The 17,770-nt window shown below is 49.3% G+C and overlaps 1 protein-coding gene across 16 annotated transcripts in view; it reads left to right on the forward strand.

Annotated features, from left to right (window-relative positions):
• Window positions 1-17,770, forward strand: part of EHMT1 (euchromatic histone lysine methyltransferase 1) — a 115,022-nt gene that overhangs the window by 81,304 nt on the left and 15,948 nt on the right. For 13 of the 16 annotated variants that reach the window (XM_061479737.1, XM_061479741.1, XM_061479742.1 and 10 more), the window contains 11 exons: window positions 453-584; window positions 2,833-2,978; window positions 5,601-5,744; window positions 7,281-7,507; window positions 8,191-8,355; window positions 8,850-8,932; window positions 10,393-10,499; window positions 12,261-12,383; window positions 14,874-14,975; window positions 15,724-15,828; window positions 17,232-17,386. In XM_061479737.1, coding sequence (XP_061335721.1) covers window positions 453-584; window positions 2,833-2,978; window positions 5,601-5,744; window positions 7,281-7,507; window positions 8,191-8,355; window positions 8,850-8,932; window positions 10,393-10,499; window positions 12,261-12,383; window positions 14,874-14,975; window positions 15,724-15,828; window positions 17,232-17,386 — 1,489 coding nt within the window. The remainder of the gene's footprint in view (window positions 1-452; window positions 585-2,832; window positions 2,979-5,600; window positions 5,745-7,280; window positions 7,508-8,190; window positions 8,356-8,849; window positions 8,933-10,392; window positions 10,500-12,260; window positions 12,384-14,873; window positions 14,976-15,723; window positions 15,829-17,231; window positions 17,387-17,770) is intronic. The other 3 variants (XM_061479732.1, XM_061479743.1, XM_061479728.1) reach the window with 2 other exon arrangements.

Below are 17,770 nucleotides of genomic sequence, written 5' to 3' on the forward strand. Positions count from 1 at the left end.
TGGCTCATCCTCTTGGTGACATCCGTGACGAGCTGGTTGGCTCTGCCTGCCTGGAGGTTACCCTCAGCCCTTTGCAGCAGGAGGATGCCTCAGCCCTAGTTTCATCCCTTCTTGTGCCATTTAAGCCTCTGCAGCCGAAGCAGTACAGCAGCAGGCAGATGTGCCTTTCAGAGACACAGCTTGTCTCATTTGTTCTTCTTTTGTTGTTACCTGCCTAAGTGGAAGTGGGAATTCTGTCTGATCAGACAGGAGGAATTAAGAGGTCGATCGTGCCCAGATGTTGCATTTCCATAATTCCATGTGCATCTGTACTCTTGGCCTCTCTGAGGAGCCTGCATACAGCCTACTGGCTTAAACATGGCTCTCACACCCGCACATGCTTGCAGCCAGTTGGGTGTTTTACTGTTAATCCTTGGGTTTAGCAGTGTAAATACGTGTGTGTTTCCATCAAGGTGCCGAAGCCTATAAATCATCCTTGGGAGGCAGAGAGGGCCCTGGCCAGGAGAACAGCATGGAGTACATGGAGGTGTCCCTGGATTCCCTGGATCTCCGGGTGAAGGGAATCCTCTCCTCGCCGGCGGGAGGTGAGTGGGGCCCCCCGGACCGAGCCCCCCCGCCCCTGCTCCGAGGAACCGGGACCCCCAGGACCGGGGCTTTGTTCCAACGGGCGCACCGGGGCCCGGCTGCCCCCTGGCGGCTGCGGAGCCAGAATGGGAATGGGAATGGGAATGGGGTGGGGATGGGGATGGAGGTAGGGACAGGGAGGAGAGAGGGATGGGGCTGAGGATGGAGATGGGGATGGGGATGGAGAGAGGGGTAGGATTGGGGATGGGGATGGAGGTAGGGACAGGGAGGAGAGAGGGATGGGGCTGAGGATGGAGATGGGGATGGGGATGGAGAGAGGGGTAGGATTGGGGATGGGGATGGAGGTAGGGACAGGGAGGAGAGAGGGATGGGGCTGAGGATGGAAATGAGGAAGGGGATAGAGACAGGATGGGACAGGAATGGGGATGGAGACAGGATGGAAGCAGGGGTGGGATGGAGGCATGGATATGGGGACAGAGACAAGGGATGGGGATAGAGACAGTGATGGCGATGTTGACAGAGACAGAAATGGGCATGGGAATGGAGACAGAGGTGGGGATGAAAATAGGGATGGGAATGGAGGCAAGGATGGGGAGCCAGGCATGGGTGGAGCTTGGTAGATACCCATGAAGGGCTCCAAGGTGCTCTCCCAGCCCTCCTTTCCTGCTCAACAACTCCATTCCTGGAAGAATGCTCATACGGCATCTCCCCACGTCACTGCCACTGCCCCTTGGGTAGTCTTGCTCAGCCCTGGGAAGAGGACGGGCTAACACAGGTTCCTGGGTGCTGGTTCCCAGCTGCTGTTCCCAGTGCTGAACACTGCGGATCCAGCTCCTCCTGGCTGACCTGGATCCCTCAGTCTGCAACCCCCCCCTCCCCATCGCTCTTTCACTTTCAGAGGTTGTCTGGCTCTTTTGATAGAGGCACATCAAAGAGCAGGTGGGAGTGTTCCCCACCACGGAAGGGTCAGTGCGGATGAGGGATGCTTTCACCAGAGCCTCTGCATGTCAGAAAGATTATGAAGGTGACAGCTCAGAAGGCGAGGGATGAGCTTTGTGATTTGTGGTCCTAGAAAAAGCTCTTAAACCTTTAACATCTTGACGGGATTTTACATGAAAACTGCAAGGACTTTCTCTGCTTGTATAGCTTGAAATATCCCATCCCTTCCCTAGGCTTGAGCTTGCATGTTGTTGGCTAAAGGAAACTCCTTATGGGATGAAAGGGGCTTGTACTTGGCTGGGGGGGGGATGCTGCGCTGGGAATGCTGCCATTGCCAGGGTAGCCAAAGAGGAATCTCCCTCAGGAGTTAAGTCAATCTTTGGCACTTTGCAGCAAAATAAATCCTTTCAAAAGCTTAAGAAATAGGAGCTTCCTTCTCCCTGGGACTTAATCCCATCGTAGAGCTGTGATAGGGATAGCTTGGGACACATCAGGGTGACCCAATCCAGAGGCAGATAAATACATGAGGTTTTGCTTTTGTGGTGAAAATACTGCAAAGAGATGGTACGACTGTGTAGGAACAGAATAGGAGTGCAGGCCTAGGAGCAACCCTTTTGTTGGCAGGACAGAGATTGAGTTGAAGCCAGAGGAACTATAAGGACATTCAGTTTGTGCCCCCACATCTGGTGGTGAGCCCACTCAAAAGCCATTGCCCACCTTTAAATAGCTTTAGAAATGTCCAGAATCTGAGAGCTAGAGATGAGGAGAAGGCAAGAACATTGAGCATCTTGCTGCTTTCTTTTCCCTGGTTTGTTCCCTGTCCAAAAGAAATCAATTTTGGTTGGCTGAGAGCAAATCGTCCCAGGAATGTTGTTTTCCCATCTGTGTAATAAGCCTCTGCAAATAGAAGTTTGTGCTTTCCTGCTCTTCTCTATTTATCACTCCGCTAACCACTTAGATTTCCATCTCTGCCTTGTTTCCAGCAAGTTTTCCAGTGCCAGAGCAGTGTTGTGGGGCAGGTGGGAAGAGTGATAAGAGTCTGCACTTCATCGTTGCTTTTCCTTTCTCTGAGTAAACTGTTTGTAACTTACTACTCATGATGTCAGCACAGTCATCTGTAGGAAAGAACAGGATGCTTTTGCCAACTCCAGCTGGTGTAAGAATGGTTTACAGGATTTGGATAATGCCTTGAGAGTGTTTCAGGATGTGGAATGCTTAAGTGCCACAGGACGCGGGTGGGCTTGGTGGATGTATCCTTTCTCCTAGAAGTGAGTTTCAGAGTTGATTTATTGGTCTTCTGTATTCTAGGTCTTTCCAATGGTCCTGAAGCAATGGAAGTAGATGGGCTCCAGGAAGTCCCCCTCTGTAGCTGTCGAATGGAAACCCCCAAAAGCAGAGAGATCACCACGCTAGCCAACAACCAGTGCATGGCCACAGAGAGCATGGACAATGAGGTAGGAGTCTGTCTTCTAGCTTCTCACAGACTTTGCTGCTCAGGACAAAGACATAAAGAATAAAAGGGTGTCCCAGGAACATTGTGTTGGGTTACACAAGGGCTCTGAGCCTGCTAGGCTGGGAACCCACTGGAGTGTGGCAACAGCAGGGCCGCCCTGCTCGCTAAGCTGAGGGCTCCAGCACTCTGCATGTGTTGCATGGCTGGGTTGAAGGCCTCAAAGGGAGGAGATGGCGTGATCTGCAGTAGGAGAGGCTCTGGGTGGATCCCTCCTGCTTGTCCTGGTCTGTGCAGCTGGATTAGGTTGATGGAACTGCCACACTTCAGGCCAAGTGGGCTAAAATACATCAGCATGATCACAGAGAGAAAACCCAATGAGAGGAAGCTCAGAGCTGGTTTCCCTTGACTACCAAGGAGCTGATGCAGCCCTTCAGCTCTTGAGTTTTGGGAACTTGGCATGCTCCCCACCAGCTCGTTCTGCCCCAGTCTTCCTCTCTCCTCCTCTTCCTCCTTCCCTAAGAGGCTTCTGTTACAAAGCTTCTTGTGCAGGCAACCCTGTGCAGCCTCCAGGTCTGGCTGGCTGAAACGATCACACTCGATGCCTTTTGGTCCACATGCCTCTTGATGCCTGCTAGGACCAGAAGTGTGGAAGTAAGTGGCAGAAGTGACTCCTTCCCAGAGTCTGTAAAGTGAGGCTGCAGGACAGGAACAGTCTTGGGAGATCATCCTTTTACTGGGTGGCACTTGGGTTTCCTTTAAGCTTCAGCTGAGCTGCAGTCACACTGCAGTGCTCTGGTACTTGCTGGTAGTAGAATAAGGAGTGAGAATATCCCTAGTTCTCCTCTAGGATCCCAGGAGAAGGCTGGATGGAGGGAGAAAGGAATAATCAAGAAATAATAAAGGACTGGCAGCCCAGTTCTGCTTCTGTTAGTACTTGGTGATATCTATAGAGAAAGGAATTTCCAAATAGATTCATTAAAGAGAGAATGCTCTGGACACTCGGGAGAGGGGGACCCCAGGGCTTCTAAATGTAAAATTAAAGGTATATGAAAGAGTTTCTCCTTGTCTCTGTAGTGGTTTGACAGTTCTGACCCTGGTTAAATCAGACAGGAATAGCAAATGCCATGCTTTATGTCAGATTCTTTTTCATAGTGGGATAAGTGACTCATAGATGTTATGTTATCCATGTGAATAGTGGGTTCTCCAGCCTGTCATGTCCTTGGAGAATGTTAGAAACAGTGCTGAGCACCTTGCTGCACTCTCTGATGGTTGGAAAATGGCAATTGATCATTTTGTACTTCATTAGAGTTTCTAACAAGTAATACAGCGTGACATGATGATGCAGGGACTGCCTCACTGGGACATGCAGCTTTGCACGTGTTAATCCCATTTCCTCAGCTCCTAAGTAGAAATCAAAGCATGGTCCTCTCTGGCCACCCTTGCAGCCCCGGGGCTCTGGGTGTCTCAGTGATGAGTGTAGCCAAGGTGTCCAAACCACAGGTAGACTTTGCAGTGGAATTTGGGTTAAGTTGGATCAAAGATGTGAGGAGTGAAGGATGAGCCAAAGTTAAAATCCATCCTGTCTTTTGGCAGGGGTGTTGATTGTGCAGGAGAAGTGGAGTTTAAAACAAAAACTGGAGGGGAAGTCCAGTTTTGCTGAGAAAAAGCAGCAAAATGAAACCTCAGCTCAGACAGGCTGTTGGTGATGAGCAGGCACCGTGTTCCCCATGGGCTCTATGGCAGCACACAGTAAATGGTGCACTGGTTTCAGCAGGGACATGTCCTTGTAGCAGCCTTTCACGTTTGTATTTCTATAACTGTCCTTTGCCAAGCACCTGGGGAAGCCAAGGTTGTTATCAGGGGGAACTTGGGGAACCCAGACAGCGTTGTGTCATGCAGGTGGCAACTGGGATGTGCAGAGGTTGTGGTTGTGTGACTGGGGGCAGCGGGAGGAAGAGCTGGTGCTTCTGAGTAACACTGGTTGGGAAGAGTGAACCCCAGTTATGCAGCCCACTGTCTTAACAGAACAGGGTAGTGAACAGAAGGCAGCTTTTAAAGCCCAGAGCTGTACATTGGTGAAACCCTTCAGAAAACACCTGGAGCTCTCACTGTTCACCCCTGTGGTGTGGGCAGGGGCCAGTGCTGGAACCAGCAGAGATGATAACTTCACTGGCAATGAAGAGCAATTACTTTTCCCTTTATCTTCCTGTGACTTAACTTTTGAGCAGTAACAAGATTTAGTGCATATGGTCTTGTTCTCGTGGTCACCAACACCCAGCTCTTCCTGGTGAGCCAAGAGCTGTGCTGGGTGAGTCAGGCCCCTGGGACTGCCCCTTCTGCTGCTGCTTGGCTGCTGCCTATTTCCAGTTAAAGCCCTTTTTTTCTTGCGAGGAACAAACGACTCAGGGTCCACATGCATGTTAGTTAGTAAATGATGCATTTCTTCCTGTGAGAGCAGCTTTCCCAGCTTCCTGCTGCACTGCTAATGCTATCTGGCACACGTCTGAATTACTGTGAACAAGCCAGGGCTCACCAAGGCAGTGTGCAGGATCTTCCTCCGCACAAGCACAGAGAGTGTTTTGGTCTCCAGTAATTTCATTTCCTTTAATTTCTCCTGTTCCAGCTGGGCCGATGCACAAACAGTGTGGTTAAGTATGAACTGATGCGCCCGTCTAACAAAGTCCAGCTTTTGGTGCTGTGTGAGGACCATAGAGGGAGGATGGTGAAACACCAGTGTTGCCCTGGCTGTGGATACTTTTGCACTGCAGTAAGTCCGTGCTCTCAATCTAGGGAAGGGGGTACCTGTCGCAGTAGCTGGAAGAGCTGAAGGTGGAAGTGGTGCCTACAGGGGTTTACTGACTTCCTGGCATCAGCTCCACCTTGTTCCACAGCACATCAGGTGGTGTTTTCAAACAGGAACGTGTAGCTGCAATTGTCACCTTTATCTTCCTGGAGACCCCAAGGAGTGTTACTGAAGGGTTTTCACTGGGAATTGGCACAGTGGAAGTTTTGCCGTAGGAATTTCTTTGGAACAAGGATTGTTTGGGGTTTTTTTTTTTCTGTGTACAGATCAATTGCATCGGAAATTGTATTAGCTTGGTTTGTAAATGAATCTGTGTGCACACATCAGTGTTCCCCCACCTGCCCATGATGGTTTAGATGGGAACCTGAGTGATGGCACTGAACAAGGCAGTGTTTGAGATCTGCTTCTTCCACCTCTGCCACTGAGGCTTTTAATGGTCCAGTACTTTGTCAGCATCTTAGTTTCCCTGTTGGTAAAGCTGAAAAACACCAATTGAGGGCCTCACGGGTGTGAGGAGGATTAATAGTCTGATGCCAGTGTTCTTGAAGATGAATCAATGAAAGATGCTACAGTAGGCTCAAACATTGCTGTGTAAATGGAGCCATCCTGGGGTTCCATGCTGAGTCAAAGATCATTTAATGGCTAACATCCACAAAACCCTTCAAGGCATTTTGCAGAGTTGATACAGAGTTAATTAGATTGCTTGGGAGAGCCATGAATTCAGGAGAAGAGTGGGGTTTAACTAGTCTTTTCTTACACACTTGTACATCTCAGTGACCAGCCGTGGTTCATGTAGTTCCCATAGCTCACAGGTAAACCTGGGGGGGTTTGTCTATGCTCTCCATTACTAAGAGCACAGAGCACAGCAGGGCTTCAGGTAGCACGGATATCACAGGGCTCTGAGTTCTGGGGTCCTTCAGTTCAGTTTGAAACACTTTGCTTGGAAAGGGAAAATAATTTTAGGGCAAGTCTGTTGAAGGAGCAGTCAGCCACATTGTTGGGGTTAAACAGCAGACAGGGGCCAGGCAGAGAAGTCACATACTTGAGGTTACATGGGGATTAAGAGCTGGTTTACTTGTGCTCATGGAGGTCCTGGAATGGTTGGTGCACAGCTTGGTCAGGTATTGTTAATGCTGGCTTAGCACACAGGTCTGAAGTTTTCTCTTCCAGTTTTGGGGCATCCTTACAGTACACTGGCACTTCTGGGAGCATAAGCGAGAACTTAAGCGTTAGATGAAAGAGCTGGAAATCGGAACTTCTTGCTTCTGTTTCCCAAGCACAGCTAAAGAACTTGCTTTGCAGTCCTTAACCAAGTTTTTTCCCCATTAACTTGGTTTTGTTCTCTTCTAAAGAAGTGGCAGTGCTTGCTTACTGTATTGGAAGCGCCAGGGACAAGAGTGGTGATGAATGAAGTGTTTAAGAGATCTGTGGATGAAGCATGTGGAAGGGGTAAGGCACGAAGTGACCAAGGTGTGAATTTCTTCTCTATGGTTCTTTTAGGGCACTTTCATGGAGTGTCAGCCGGAGAGCAGCATCTCCCACCGTTTCCATAAGAACTGTGCCTCCCAGGTCAACGACATGAGCTACTGCCCACACTGCGGGGAAGAGGCCTCCAAGGCAAAGGAGGTGACAATAGCAAAAGCAGACACAACCTCAGCGGTGTCCCTGACCTACGAGCAGCAGAAACCAGCTTCTGTGGAGGGAAGGGCTGACACCACGACAGGGAGGTGAGCCTGGGAGCACACAGTGATCTCAAATCTTGTGCCAGACCATGCTTTGCATTTGGATGCTCCTGATGGAGCAAAGTGCTTTCTGCTCCTTCTCTGACAAGCCAAACTCAGCTGCAGGAATCTGCAGGTGTGTTTTGTGTTGCTTGCTGTGTTGGAGAAGAGTGCAGTGGCCGCAGGGTGAGCTATGAAGATAGGAGGGGTTCGGGAGTTAAAACCATCCCTTCCTCTTATTGTTAAGAATGGAATAAGAGTGGAATAAGTTTATGTCGCCAGGTCTGCTAAGTGAGAGGGAAATTGAGGCAACACCTAGCTGTAGCTCCTGCCCTGCACAAATTGGCACAAGTATAAAGAGAGGATGAAAATGCAGAGGAAAAAAACAGCCATCCGTGTGTTGAACAGTGCTCTGACTTCTGTCTGATCTGTTCTGGTGGCCTTTATGTTCCTTGTTTCCGCACATTCCTTGGTTTCCTGTAGCACAGAATCCATCAAAATATACTCATAGGCAGTGCAACTTCCTGGGGCAAGTTCTTACCAGAAAGGCTGTAAAATACATTGGTTTGTGTTTCAATTTCACTTACACTTATTTAAACTCCATTTCCTTCCCTTCTTTGGCACGAGATCCATACTGCTGGGTATTTTTAATGGTTGTGCTTTGGCTGTTTCTCATTTTGTCTCTTCAGTGCCACTGGGACGCGGTTGTCAGAGGAAGACAAGCCAGAAAGTTCAGCTGCTGAGGGGTTTGACATAGCTGGGTCTTCAGTTTTCCCAAAGCCTTCCACCAGCCTGACCCAGGGACCAGTTAAAGAAACTCTGGAAAGTGCCCTGATTGCCCTGGACTCGGAAAAGTAAGAAACAGACCATTGTGTCTCTCCAATTCCCAGCAAAGTTGCTTAACCTAGTAGGAGACTGAGATTTAGCTTCTGTGGATGGTGGTCCCGCTCAGACCTTTTCTTGTTCAGTCATTTGTCACGCCCCCCCCCCCCAATGACTGATTCAGAACAGTTATAGCTCTCAGTGATTTGTCTGGAGGATTTAGTTTTTCACTGCCCTCCAACCATAGCTATAACTATGAGGAATTCCCATTTACAGTTGTAATACCCAGAATTTGTTGATGAGCAGCACTCATGGGTAACAGTTCTCATTAGAACAAGGCTGGCTGCAGCTGGAACTGGATCTTAAGATCTCCTTCTGGAGCCTTGTTCTGTGTTTTGCTGGTGCTCCGGAGGTGTTCTGTAGGAACAGACTTTGTAACGCGCATGGGCTAGCAGTGGGATGGGGTGAAATGCCAGAAATGTTCTTCAGTGGGTATTAATTGTGCCTCTTTTTCCCACTCCTGCAGGCCCAAGAAGTTACGGTTCCATCCCAAGCAGTTGTACTTCTCTGCGAGGCAAGGAGAGCTACAAAAAGTCCTGCTTATGCTGGGTAGGTGGCTCCTTCCCAGGACATTGTGTGTCTGGCAGTACTCCCAGCTCCTGCCAGGCAGCTGCCAGAGTCCACTTCCCAGCATGGCAGCACGTCATCTTCCCCACTGCCCCTTGTGAGTGGAGTTGGAGGAGAAAGCCATTTCTGCAAGTGATGTGTCACTGGAAATGGCTTCATCTTTCTGTGAAATGCGGACCTGCTCCCAGCTTGTTTCTACATTTGGGCCCAGTTTTATCCAGAGAAGCTCTTTCTGTCCCCAAAACACCTACATGTAATGTTTCCAGTCTGATGGAACTTTTCCTCTCCGTGCAATGGGATGGTTAGGTACTTGAATCCGGTAGGGAGGTAAAAAGATGGGAGTCAGCTTATGGTGAGGTCCATCAGCAACAGAGCAGAAAGGAAGAGCCCTTCAATACAAGGGGTTTGTTTAGGGGGTACGTAGGTGTCTGTCACCAGATGACTTTTAGCTGCTGAGCTTGTTTTTACCCACAAATATTCCTGAGGAATCTCCCTTTTGAAGGACACACTGTTTCCTTGGGATCATTTCCTTTCCACTCCAGTACTTTGCAGTACATTTTTGGATGCTTTCTGTTCTTTTCATTTATCAGATTCTTCTTTTTTTTCCATCTACCAAGTGTTAGCTTCATTGTTCGTGTCTTCAATAGCACAAAAGTGTTACTCATTGATATTTAACTACAGCCTCATCATATGCAACATGTTATCATGCCCAGACATCTTTGTCTGGCTGTCATCATAATCTGTCAGTCTTTGCACAGCTGTGAGAGTCTCTGGTCACATCCCCAGCTTCTGGTAGTTGGAGAAGCTCCATCCACTTTGTAGCACTGTGTTTGCAAGGATGCAGCGAGGATCACTGCTATTAATTGGATTTACTAGTGATTAGACACAAAGGCCAGGTGGTTCTGACTCTTCGGTGTTTCCAGCTTCTCTTGCTTTAAACAAAGCAATTTTTTTGTTTTCCTTTTTGTATAGTGTTTGTTGGTTTTGTTGCACTGAGAAATGGTGAATTGTGAATCTGAATCATAGAATCCCAGCCTGGTTTGTGTTGGAAGGGACCTTAAAGCTCATCCAGCTCCAACCCCTGCCATGGGCAGGGACACCTTCCCCTAGAGCGGCTTGCTCCAAGCCCTGTGTCCAACCTGGCCTTGAACATTGCCAGGGATGGGGAGACACCCTGTGTAGAAGGAGAAGGCCTGTATAGAAACTGTGATGGCTTAAAGGTCTTAAACTTCTGAAGCTCTTGGTTTGAGGGCTGTTGCATATTGAATGTCCATGGGTGCCATGAGGGCTTTCTGGTGTGAATGGGTAGTGAGACATGAGAAGGGCTGAGGATGGGCCAGGAACCTGTCCTTTAAAAGGATTTAGTTGAGACCTGGTTCTTCTGTTACCCTTTTGTCTCATCTCTGAATGGTGGTTGAACACATCCCTGCTCTGTTTTCCAGTGGACGGCATTGACCCCAACTTTAAAATGGAGCATCAGAGTAAGAGAACCCCTCTCCATGCTGCCGCCGAGTCTGGCCATGTGGACATCTGCCATATGCTGATTCAGGTCTGTCTCCACTTGTTCTGCTATACAAGCCATTTTCTGTGGTTTCTGGTCTCCTGCCCACATGGCAAAAGCATGTGAAGCTTCAGTGCAGGGCACTGTGCAGCGTGTAGGAGCCTATGTGCCCATCACACCCAGCAGTGGTGCGCTGCCAGATATGCCAGCACAGGCGGACCGCAGGCAGGCTGCAGGGCATCTTCAAGGTGCTGCCAAGAGGCTCCTTGTGACAAAGGCAGGTAGGCTCTGGAGCCTGGCAGCCAGCGTCTGTCTTCCCTGCCATCAAAACTTGAGTAAATCCAGCAGGATTTTCCTCTACAGGGTAAAGGTCCTGCATGTGGGAAGGAGAGAAGGGCAGATGCAAGTTTAGCTGCTTGTCTGAGATTTGAATTCTAATGGAGGGAAGATGGTCAAAGACATAGGAGTGCTTTTGTTGAATCCACTCCAAAATGATGTGAAGGAAAAAGAAAGGTTTAAAAAGTTAAGAGTTTTTCCTTTTTGTCCTGCCATTTATCACCTGGAGTGACTGGAGGGATGCTCTGTTTACCCTGTGTGACTGGGAAACCTTAAAGGGCTCTTGAGAAAGCAGCAATGCCATGGCTTTGAGAACAAGCCTGCTGGGTTGCTGCATTTCAGCATCTGGAGTCAGAGACTTACAAAGTGCAGTTTGAAGATGCAGCTATGGGCCTACCCTGCTGCTCTCACTCAGGTTACTGCACGTGAAGACAGCAGAGTGACTTGTATGAGTAAAAGGAGTAAAATGTTTGAGCTACTACAAACAAATTAAGTATCAGTAGAGTTGGTTTGTTTCCAGAATCCTTCATCATCTTGTCTCTTCCCTCATGTCTGACTACTGCAGTAGAACAGGATTTGGCTGGGCATGTCCCCAGCTTGTTAAACTTGAAATGCATCTTCTCAGGTCTGGTTTAAGTAGCTCCTGCTATTTTAAAGTGATCAAAACACATGCAGTCAGTGGGAGGCACCTGGAAGGGGTGAACCTGAGTCAGCATGTCGCTGCTGTAAGCAAGTCTGTGCTTCACACGTGTACCTGCATGTGTGACCTGCCAGCAGTTGGGCTATCTCAGAGATCTGGTTTTAGGTGTTGGGTGGGTTCCTGAGCTAAGCTAAAGAGTTAAAGCAGGCAGGACACACAACACAGGAGTACTTTGGAAAAGAGTAAGATTTTGGTTCAAGGCACTCCATGCTCAACTGAGAACTGAACTGACCTATGCTCAGAGACCTCTGCAGAAACATTGCCATTGACTTGCACAGGAATAGCTAGACAATCTCCAGGAGTATTTTTACAGCTTCTACCTCTGTTGCAATCAGCAAGTTGTTCCCGCTGCTTGTGACATAGAGAAGAGCTGGCTGCTTTGTTCATTGTGTCCATAGAAATTACAGACCAGGGAAATCAAAGCTGCTGGAGAAAGGAGGAAGCTCATTTTTCCCAAATGATACCTAGAAAGTAGCAGTACAAAATCCATTAATAACAAGAGCTATTTAATACCGGTTGTTGGCTTCCTTATGCCCTGGTTACTGGCTGTAGAAGGCAGGGGGGAGGGCAGGCATTGTGTGCTGGTTCCCAAACCAGGTGGAATTGCACTGTCTTCTTTCTTGGGTTTATTTCCTTTTTCTTTTCTTCTCCCCTGCTCAATATGGCTAAATTTCAGTTAAAAAACTTGCTACTAAATCACTCCTCACACATCCTTCCTCTGCTCACCAGCAGTGATTGTAACTGTCCTTATATCTGCCTTGGTCTCCTAACAGGCTGGTGCTAATATCGACTCCTGCTCTGAAGACCAGAGGACCCCACTGATGGAAGCAGCAGAAAACAACCATCTGGAAACTGTGAAATACCTTATCAAGGCTGGAGCACTTGTAGATCCTAAGGTACCAATTGTTTTCTTATCTTTTTCTCCTGAAGAAGCCTTTGTCCACCATTTCTTTCTTGATAGGTCTTGGGTGGAAGTGCATAGGCAGAGGGGAGGTGGACTTGCTTGTCTTGGGCATGAAGGCTTGGCAAGGCCGTGGTTGTTGGAGTGGTGCAGTATCCTGGCTGTGAGCGCTCTGGGGCAAGTGCTGCCACTGGCTACATGAAGTTTGTGGCACCGAGTGTAGGAGGTGTTTGAGTTCAGCCGGAGCTACTGAAATCCATTGCAGTGACTTTGGAGTTTTCTTTGTAGATAATGAGACTTTTGGGGTGACATTTTAAAACGGGCTGGTAATTGTGCTTGCCAAACCAGCAGAAATGACAGAGGAAGCTTTGCTTTCCAAAGGACTGCCGTGTGGTTTCTTGCAGTCACGCTGCTGTGGCAAAATTGTACCCCATCTTCAAACTCTACCCTTTAATTTAAAGCAGGACAATAAAACGCAGCTGTCTGTCTGTAGCATGCTCTGGTTACGTTGCAGTCTTATAAAATACACAGATCATGTATTAGTCCCCTACATCAGATGCTATTTGGAGCTCAGGAGCCCTCCCCACGTGAACTTATTGTTGCAACCTCTGCTATTGCTGGAGGGTACAGCTGGGCAGGGATGCTCTTTTCATGAGGGAGCCGGTAGGACAAGGAGGACTGCACAAGGTGCTGCCTGCCCCAAGCCTTAACCAGACCCATGAGAGCCTGGTTCTGAGCTGAGAAGGGGGAAAAGGTAGGACAGGCACGTGTGGGTTCCAAGTGTCGTGGAGCGACCCAGATACCTCTTGCCTGATTTATTCCTGAGGAAGTGAAAAGAAGTCTTTTTTTTCTTCTGAAGGCAAAGGAGAGCTTGCAACAGCAAATGAGAAGCCTGAGATCACGTCTGAAGTCTAGACTAGTTTATTATGTTAATTAGTTTCTCACACCAAATTAGTCATCTGTTTGAAAGCAGCAACACTGCAGCTTAAAATCAGCTCCAGCCATTCCAATGAGAAGTCCAAACATGAGCTGCTGTGGTGTGCGCCCAGCACAGGGAGCTGAGGGGTGCTGGGGGGAGCTTCTCAGACCCCAGGTGAAGCTGTTGATGGGGTGCAAAAGCCCACACAAAACCTGCAGAAACTTGATTATTAGAATCATAGAATCCCAGCCTGGTTTGTGTTGGAAGGGACCTTAAAGCTCCTCCAGCTCCAACCCCTGCCACAGGCAGGGACACCTTCCACTAGAGCAGCTTGCTCCAAGCCCCTGTGTCCAAGCTGGCCTTGAACACTGCCAGGGATGGGGCAGCCACAGCTTCTCTGGGCACCCTGTGCCAGCGCCTCAGCACCCTCACAGGGAAGAATTTTTTTTCCTAATATCTAATCTAAATTAGACATTTAGGTAAAAATGATATTAATGTGTGTCTGCTCTACACAGGGTTGAGAAGCTGCACTTGGCTCATGCTAGCCTAAGGGGGAAGCTGTCGTATTACTCAGGTGTGGCACTTGTAAGGGTGTAGGAGCTCCTTTTTTTACCCCAACAAGCCCCCACTGTAACTCCTGACCCGAGATGTCCTGTCCTTGCCCGGGGGTTGCTCCCTAGCCCTGTGCCACACTCCCCGATCAGCTCCATGTGGAAGCTCTCTCCTCCCATGTTTCTTCCAGGGGCTGGGCTGGAGGCAGTCATTTTGCTTTTCAGTCTTTCATTTTCTGCCCCTCATTTCCTGGTCTCTGGGCCTTGCTCTGTGCTAAGCTCTTGGGATATAAAGGCCTGATCAAAATCAGGTTCCAGCCACTGCGATCTTTGGTGTTAATGTGGGAGTGTCCCTGTCGTGACTCACAGCCTGTCCATCTCCTCCAGACCCTGTATTCTCAGCTCCCAGAGGCGTTTTTCCTTTCAGCCTGTGGCTGTTTTTCATCTCCTATCAGCAGACAGCTGCGGGCACGCTGGGGACTTGGTCTCTCAGGAGCAGGACACCCCTTTGCCCTGCTTCTGGGTGCTGGGATAAGGCCTTGTGCTGATAAAATCCAGCAAAAAACCTGTATGAATGGAACATTTCAGGTTGAGACAAGGCTCCTTTCCTGATGTAAAGTGAAAACACCTCCTCTGTAAGGGATTTCTGCCTCCCTTGGCTCCCCAGCACATGGAGAAGCATTGGAAGGAGTTTGCTGGGGAAGGGGAGCATCAGTCTGCCAGGATTTGGGGCTGGTGCTTTCCCTAAGCTTCAAAAAGACATCTCATAGCCTTTGCACTCTCAGCCTCCTGTTCTGCATGGGTTGCACCTCTGGGCTTTGTGTAAGGCTCCCTCTGCTTAGTGCTGGCATTGGCTCCTGCTCTCTTGCCTCCTTCACAGCAGCTGGGAGTTTTTGGAGCCCTCTGTTCTATCTGGGAGCTTCTCTGGTGTTCCTGAGGATCACTGGGGTTGTACAGACATGGGAAATGCTGGGAAGAGGTGTCCTCTGAGTGCTTGTTCTGTGGTTGTGTCCAGGATGCAGAGGGCTCCACGTGTCTGCACTTGGCTGCCAAGAAGGGGCACTATGATGTTGTTCAGTACCTCCTCTCCAACGGGAAGATGGATGTCAACTGCCAGGTGAGTTCTTTCTGCGAGGGGCAGGAGCTGCTTCGCTCAGGTCAGGGACTCAAGGCTCAGCAGTGTTTCTCAAGGACAGTCCTGGGAGGCACCTGAAGAACATTCTGTGGTGACAGTGCCGTAGGCATCCCGGTCCATCAGAGAAGGTGAATCCCCTCCGCTGGCCCCATGGAAACTTTCTTTGCACGTGCCTTGATTTGCAGTTTCTCCTTGACTCGGAGTTTGCTGGCGGAGCCTGTTGTTCAAGGGAGTCACTGTGCTCTTCCCTAGCGGGGGAATGGTGGGATCATGGACATGGTGTGGGATGGGTTGAGCCTGGCCGTTGTCGTCACAGACCTCATCCATTGCCGTGGGGTGAGGCAGCACTGCATCTGGGTTCCTGGTTCTGGGGGAACCCCACCACCCCTGGGCTTCTCAGGGAGCTTTGCAATAGCTCTTACCCAAGATGGATGTTCCTTGTGCCTTTTGGACAGTGTTTGAATGACCTGGAGATCCATTGCCTGCTACAAATGAACTCCAGCCTGCTGAGGCATGTTGGTTCAAATGGTGCTGGGCTCTGCAGGACCCTGAGGGACCTCTTCCTGCAGCAGCATAGACTGAGGAAGAGTGATGAGACAAACAGGGAGGGAAGGGGTCTGTGGCTCCCGGGCAAGGTGAACCCTACTGTGGCTACCAGGGAGATTGTGAAGCCAGCAGAAGACCTCTTGCCCATCCTGCATGTCTCACCCTTTCCCTTTGCCCTCCTCAGGATGACGGAGGCTGGACGCCAATGATCTGGGCCACCGAGTACAAGCATATTGAGCTGGTGAAGCTGCTGCTTGCGAAGGGGTCGGACATCAACATCCGTGACAATGTAAGGTCCTTCCTGGAATCCATTTCAGAAATCAGCCACTATCATAGAATCATCATAGAACCACAGCCTGGTTTGTGTTAGAAGGGACCTTAAAGCTCACCCAGTTCCAACCCCTGCCACAGGCAGGGACCCCTTCCACTAGAGCAGTTTGCTCCGAGCCCCTGTGTCCAACCTGGCCTTGAACACTGCCAGGGATGGGGCAGCCACAGCTTCTCTGGGCACCCTGTGCCAGCGCCTCAGCACCCTCACAGGGAAGAGCTTCTGTCTAAGAGCTCAGCTCAATCCACCCGCCACCAGCTCACAGCCATTCCCCCTTGTGCTGTCATTACAATCCCTTGTCCAAAGCCCCTCTCCAGATTTCTTGTCAGTCCCTTCAGGTATTGTGCTGGGAACCATCAAGCTCCAGGAGAAATGCTTTTGATTGTGATCCTGTTGCAAGCAGTTCCTTCAGCAGTAGCCTGTGCAAGGCAGAGTAGCAAGTCCAGGTGTAGCATCATGTGGTGTGCAGCCGACAGGGTGAATTTTTTTTGTATGTGATGTGATTAGGGTTTTCTTTACCTAGATGTTGCAACACTGGGAGGCAGAAGCTATATAGAAACAGGCCTCTCCACTCCATGGTGCATGTCAGTAGCCTCCCATTTAAGGAAGGATCTAAGTTGCAATCACTCCAAGATTTGCTTTATTTTTGCTTAAAAAGAAATAGACAAGAGTTGATCATTACTATCACTGCACTGTTTTAATCGATGTCTTCAGAGCTTGTCATGGGGAAGGGTTCGAAGTGTGCTGCAAATTGCACTGGAACTGAAAACAGAGTATCATTGCTTAAAATACCTCCATCAAAAAAGATGAGTGTTCAGCTATTTCCAGTGCTGCTAGTGAGAGATGAGTACATTCAGTATTTAAGAGCTGCCTGAAGTTGGATTGATTGTTCTCCCTGTGGCTCGTGGTTCTTTTCTAGCACCTTCATAGTCCTATAGCTCGTGCTGTGCTCTTTTTAGTTCTGTAGCACTGGAGGCATGCTGACTTTTCCTGTTGGCTGGGCTTGGGAAGCTCAGCTTCTAGCCTTTTCCAGCGTCTTAGTTCATGTCTGCCACCTCTCTCATGGGTAGATTGAGACTGGTTTGTAGCTTAGAGACAGATGATTTGCCTTGTGTGTCTAAGGTAGGCAATGGACCACTTTGTGTGCAGCCTCCCCATCCTTGGTACTTGGAGGCAGCTGGAGTGAGAACTCCCTGCTTGTCTGTGCAGAGATTTCCCTGCCCACCCTGGCAGTCCCACTCAGAAGGAAAAAGACTGCAAGCCACATGTTGCATGCTGCAGGTGTAGAGCTAAGGATGACGGATCCCAAAGCAATAGGGGTTTAATGCACTAAACAGCCTCTGCTCTGTTCTCTTTCCCCCCAGGAGGAAAATATCTGTTTGCACTGGGCTGCTTTTTCTGGCTGTGTTGACATAGCAGAGATCCTGCTGGCTGCTAAGTGTGATTTACATGCAGTGAATATTCACGGCGACTCGCCCCTGCATATTGCAGCCAGAGAGAATCGCTATGAGTGTGTAGTGTAAGTACAGCTCCAGCCCTGCTGCTCCTCTCCCTTCCCCTGGTCACTCCTTTCTGCCTGGTTACTGGCTGGCAAGCTCAGGAGATCCTTTGAAATGCCTTTGAGGTCTAAGCACAAACCAGGATGGGGATGGAGGGCTTGTTTCTCCATTACCCTGCTCCTAGGGGCAATGGGTCTGAAATACAAGCTGCTGCTAGAGCTGGTGGAAAGCAGAGCAAGAAACAAGGAGTGGTGCTGGAGTCTTGGGCAGAGGTTTGAGGGGCTCTGCTCAGCCTGGGCTTCCCAACAGAAAGGCCACAGGCATCCTTGATTAAAGCTTGCTTTTTTTTCTCCCCATAACTGGCATGGCATAATATGGTAACAGGGCTTTCCCTTTGCTCCATC

Source organism: Pezoporus flaviventris, unplaced genomic scaffold (genome assembly GCF_033815535.1).
Source record: "Pezoporus flaviventris isolate CSIRO_AGI_PZ_B2104156 unplaced genomic scaffold, CSIRO_AGI_Pfla_v1 ptg000154l, whole genome shotgun sequence".
NCBI classification, from domain to species: domain Eukaryota; kingdom Metazoa; phylum Chordata; class Aves; order Psittaciformes; family Psittacidae; genus Pezoporus; species Pezoporus flaviventris.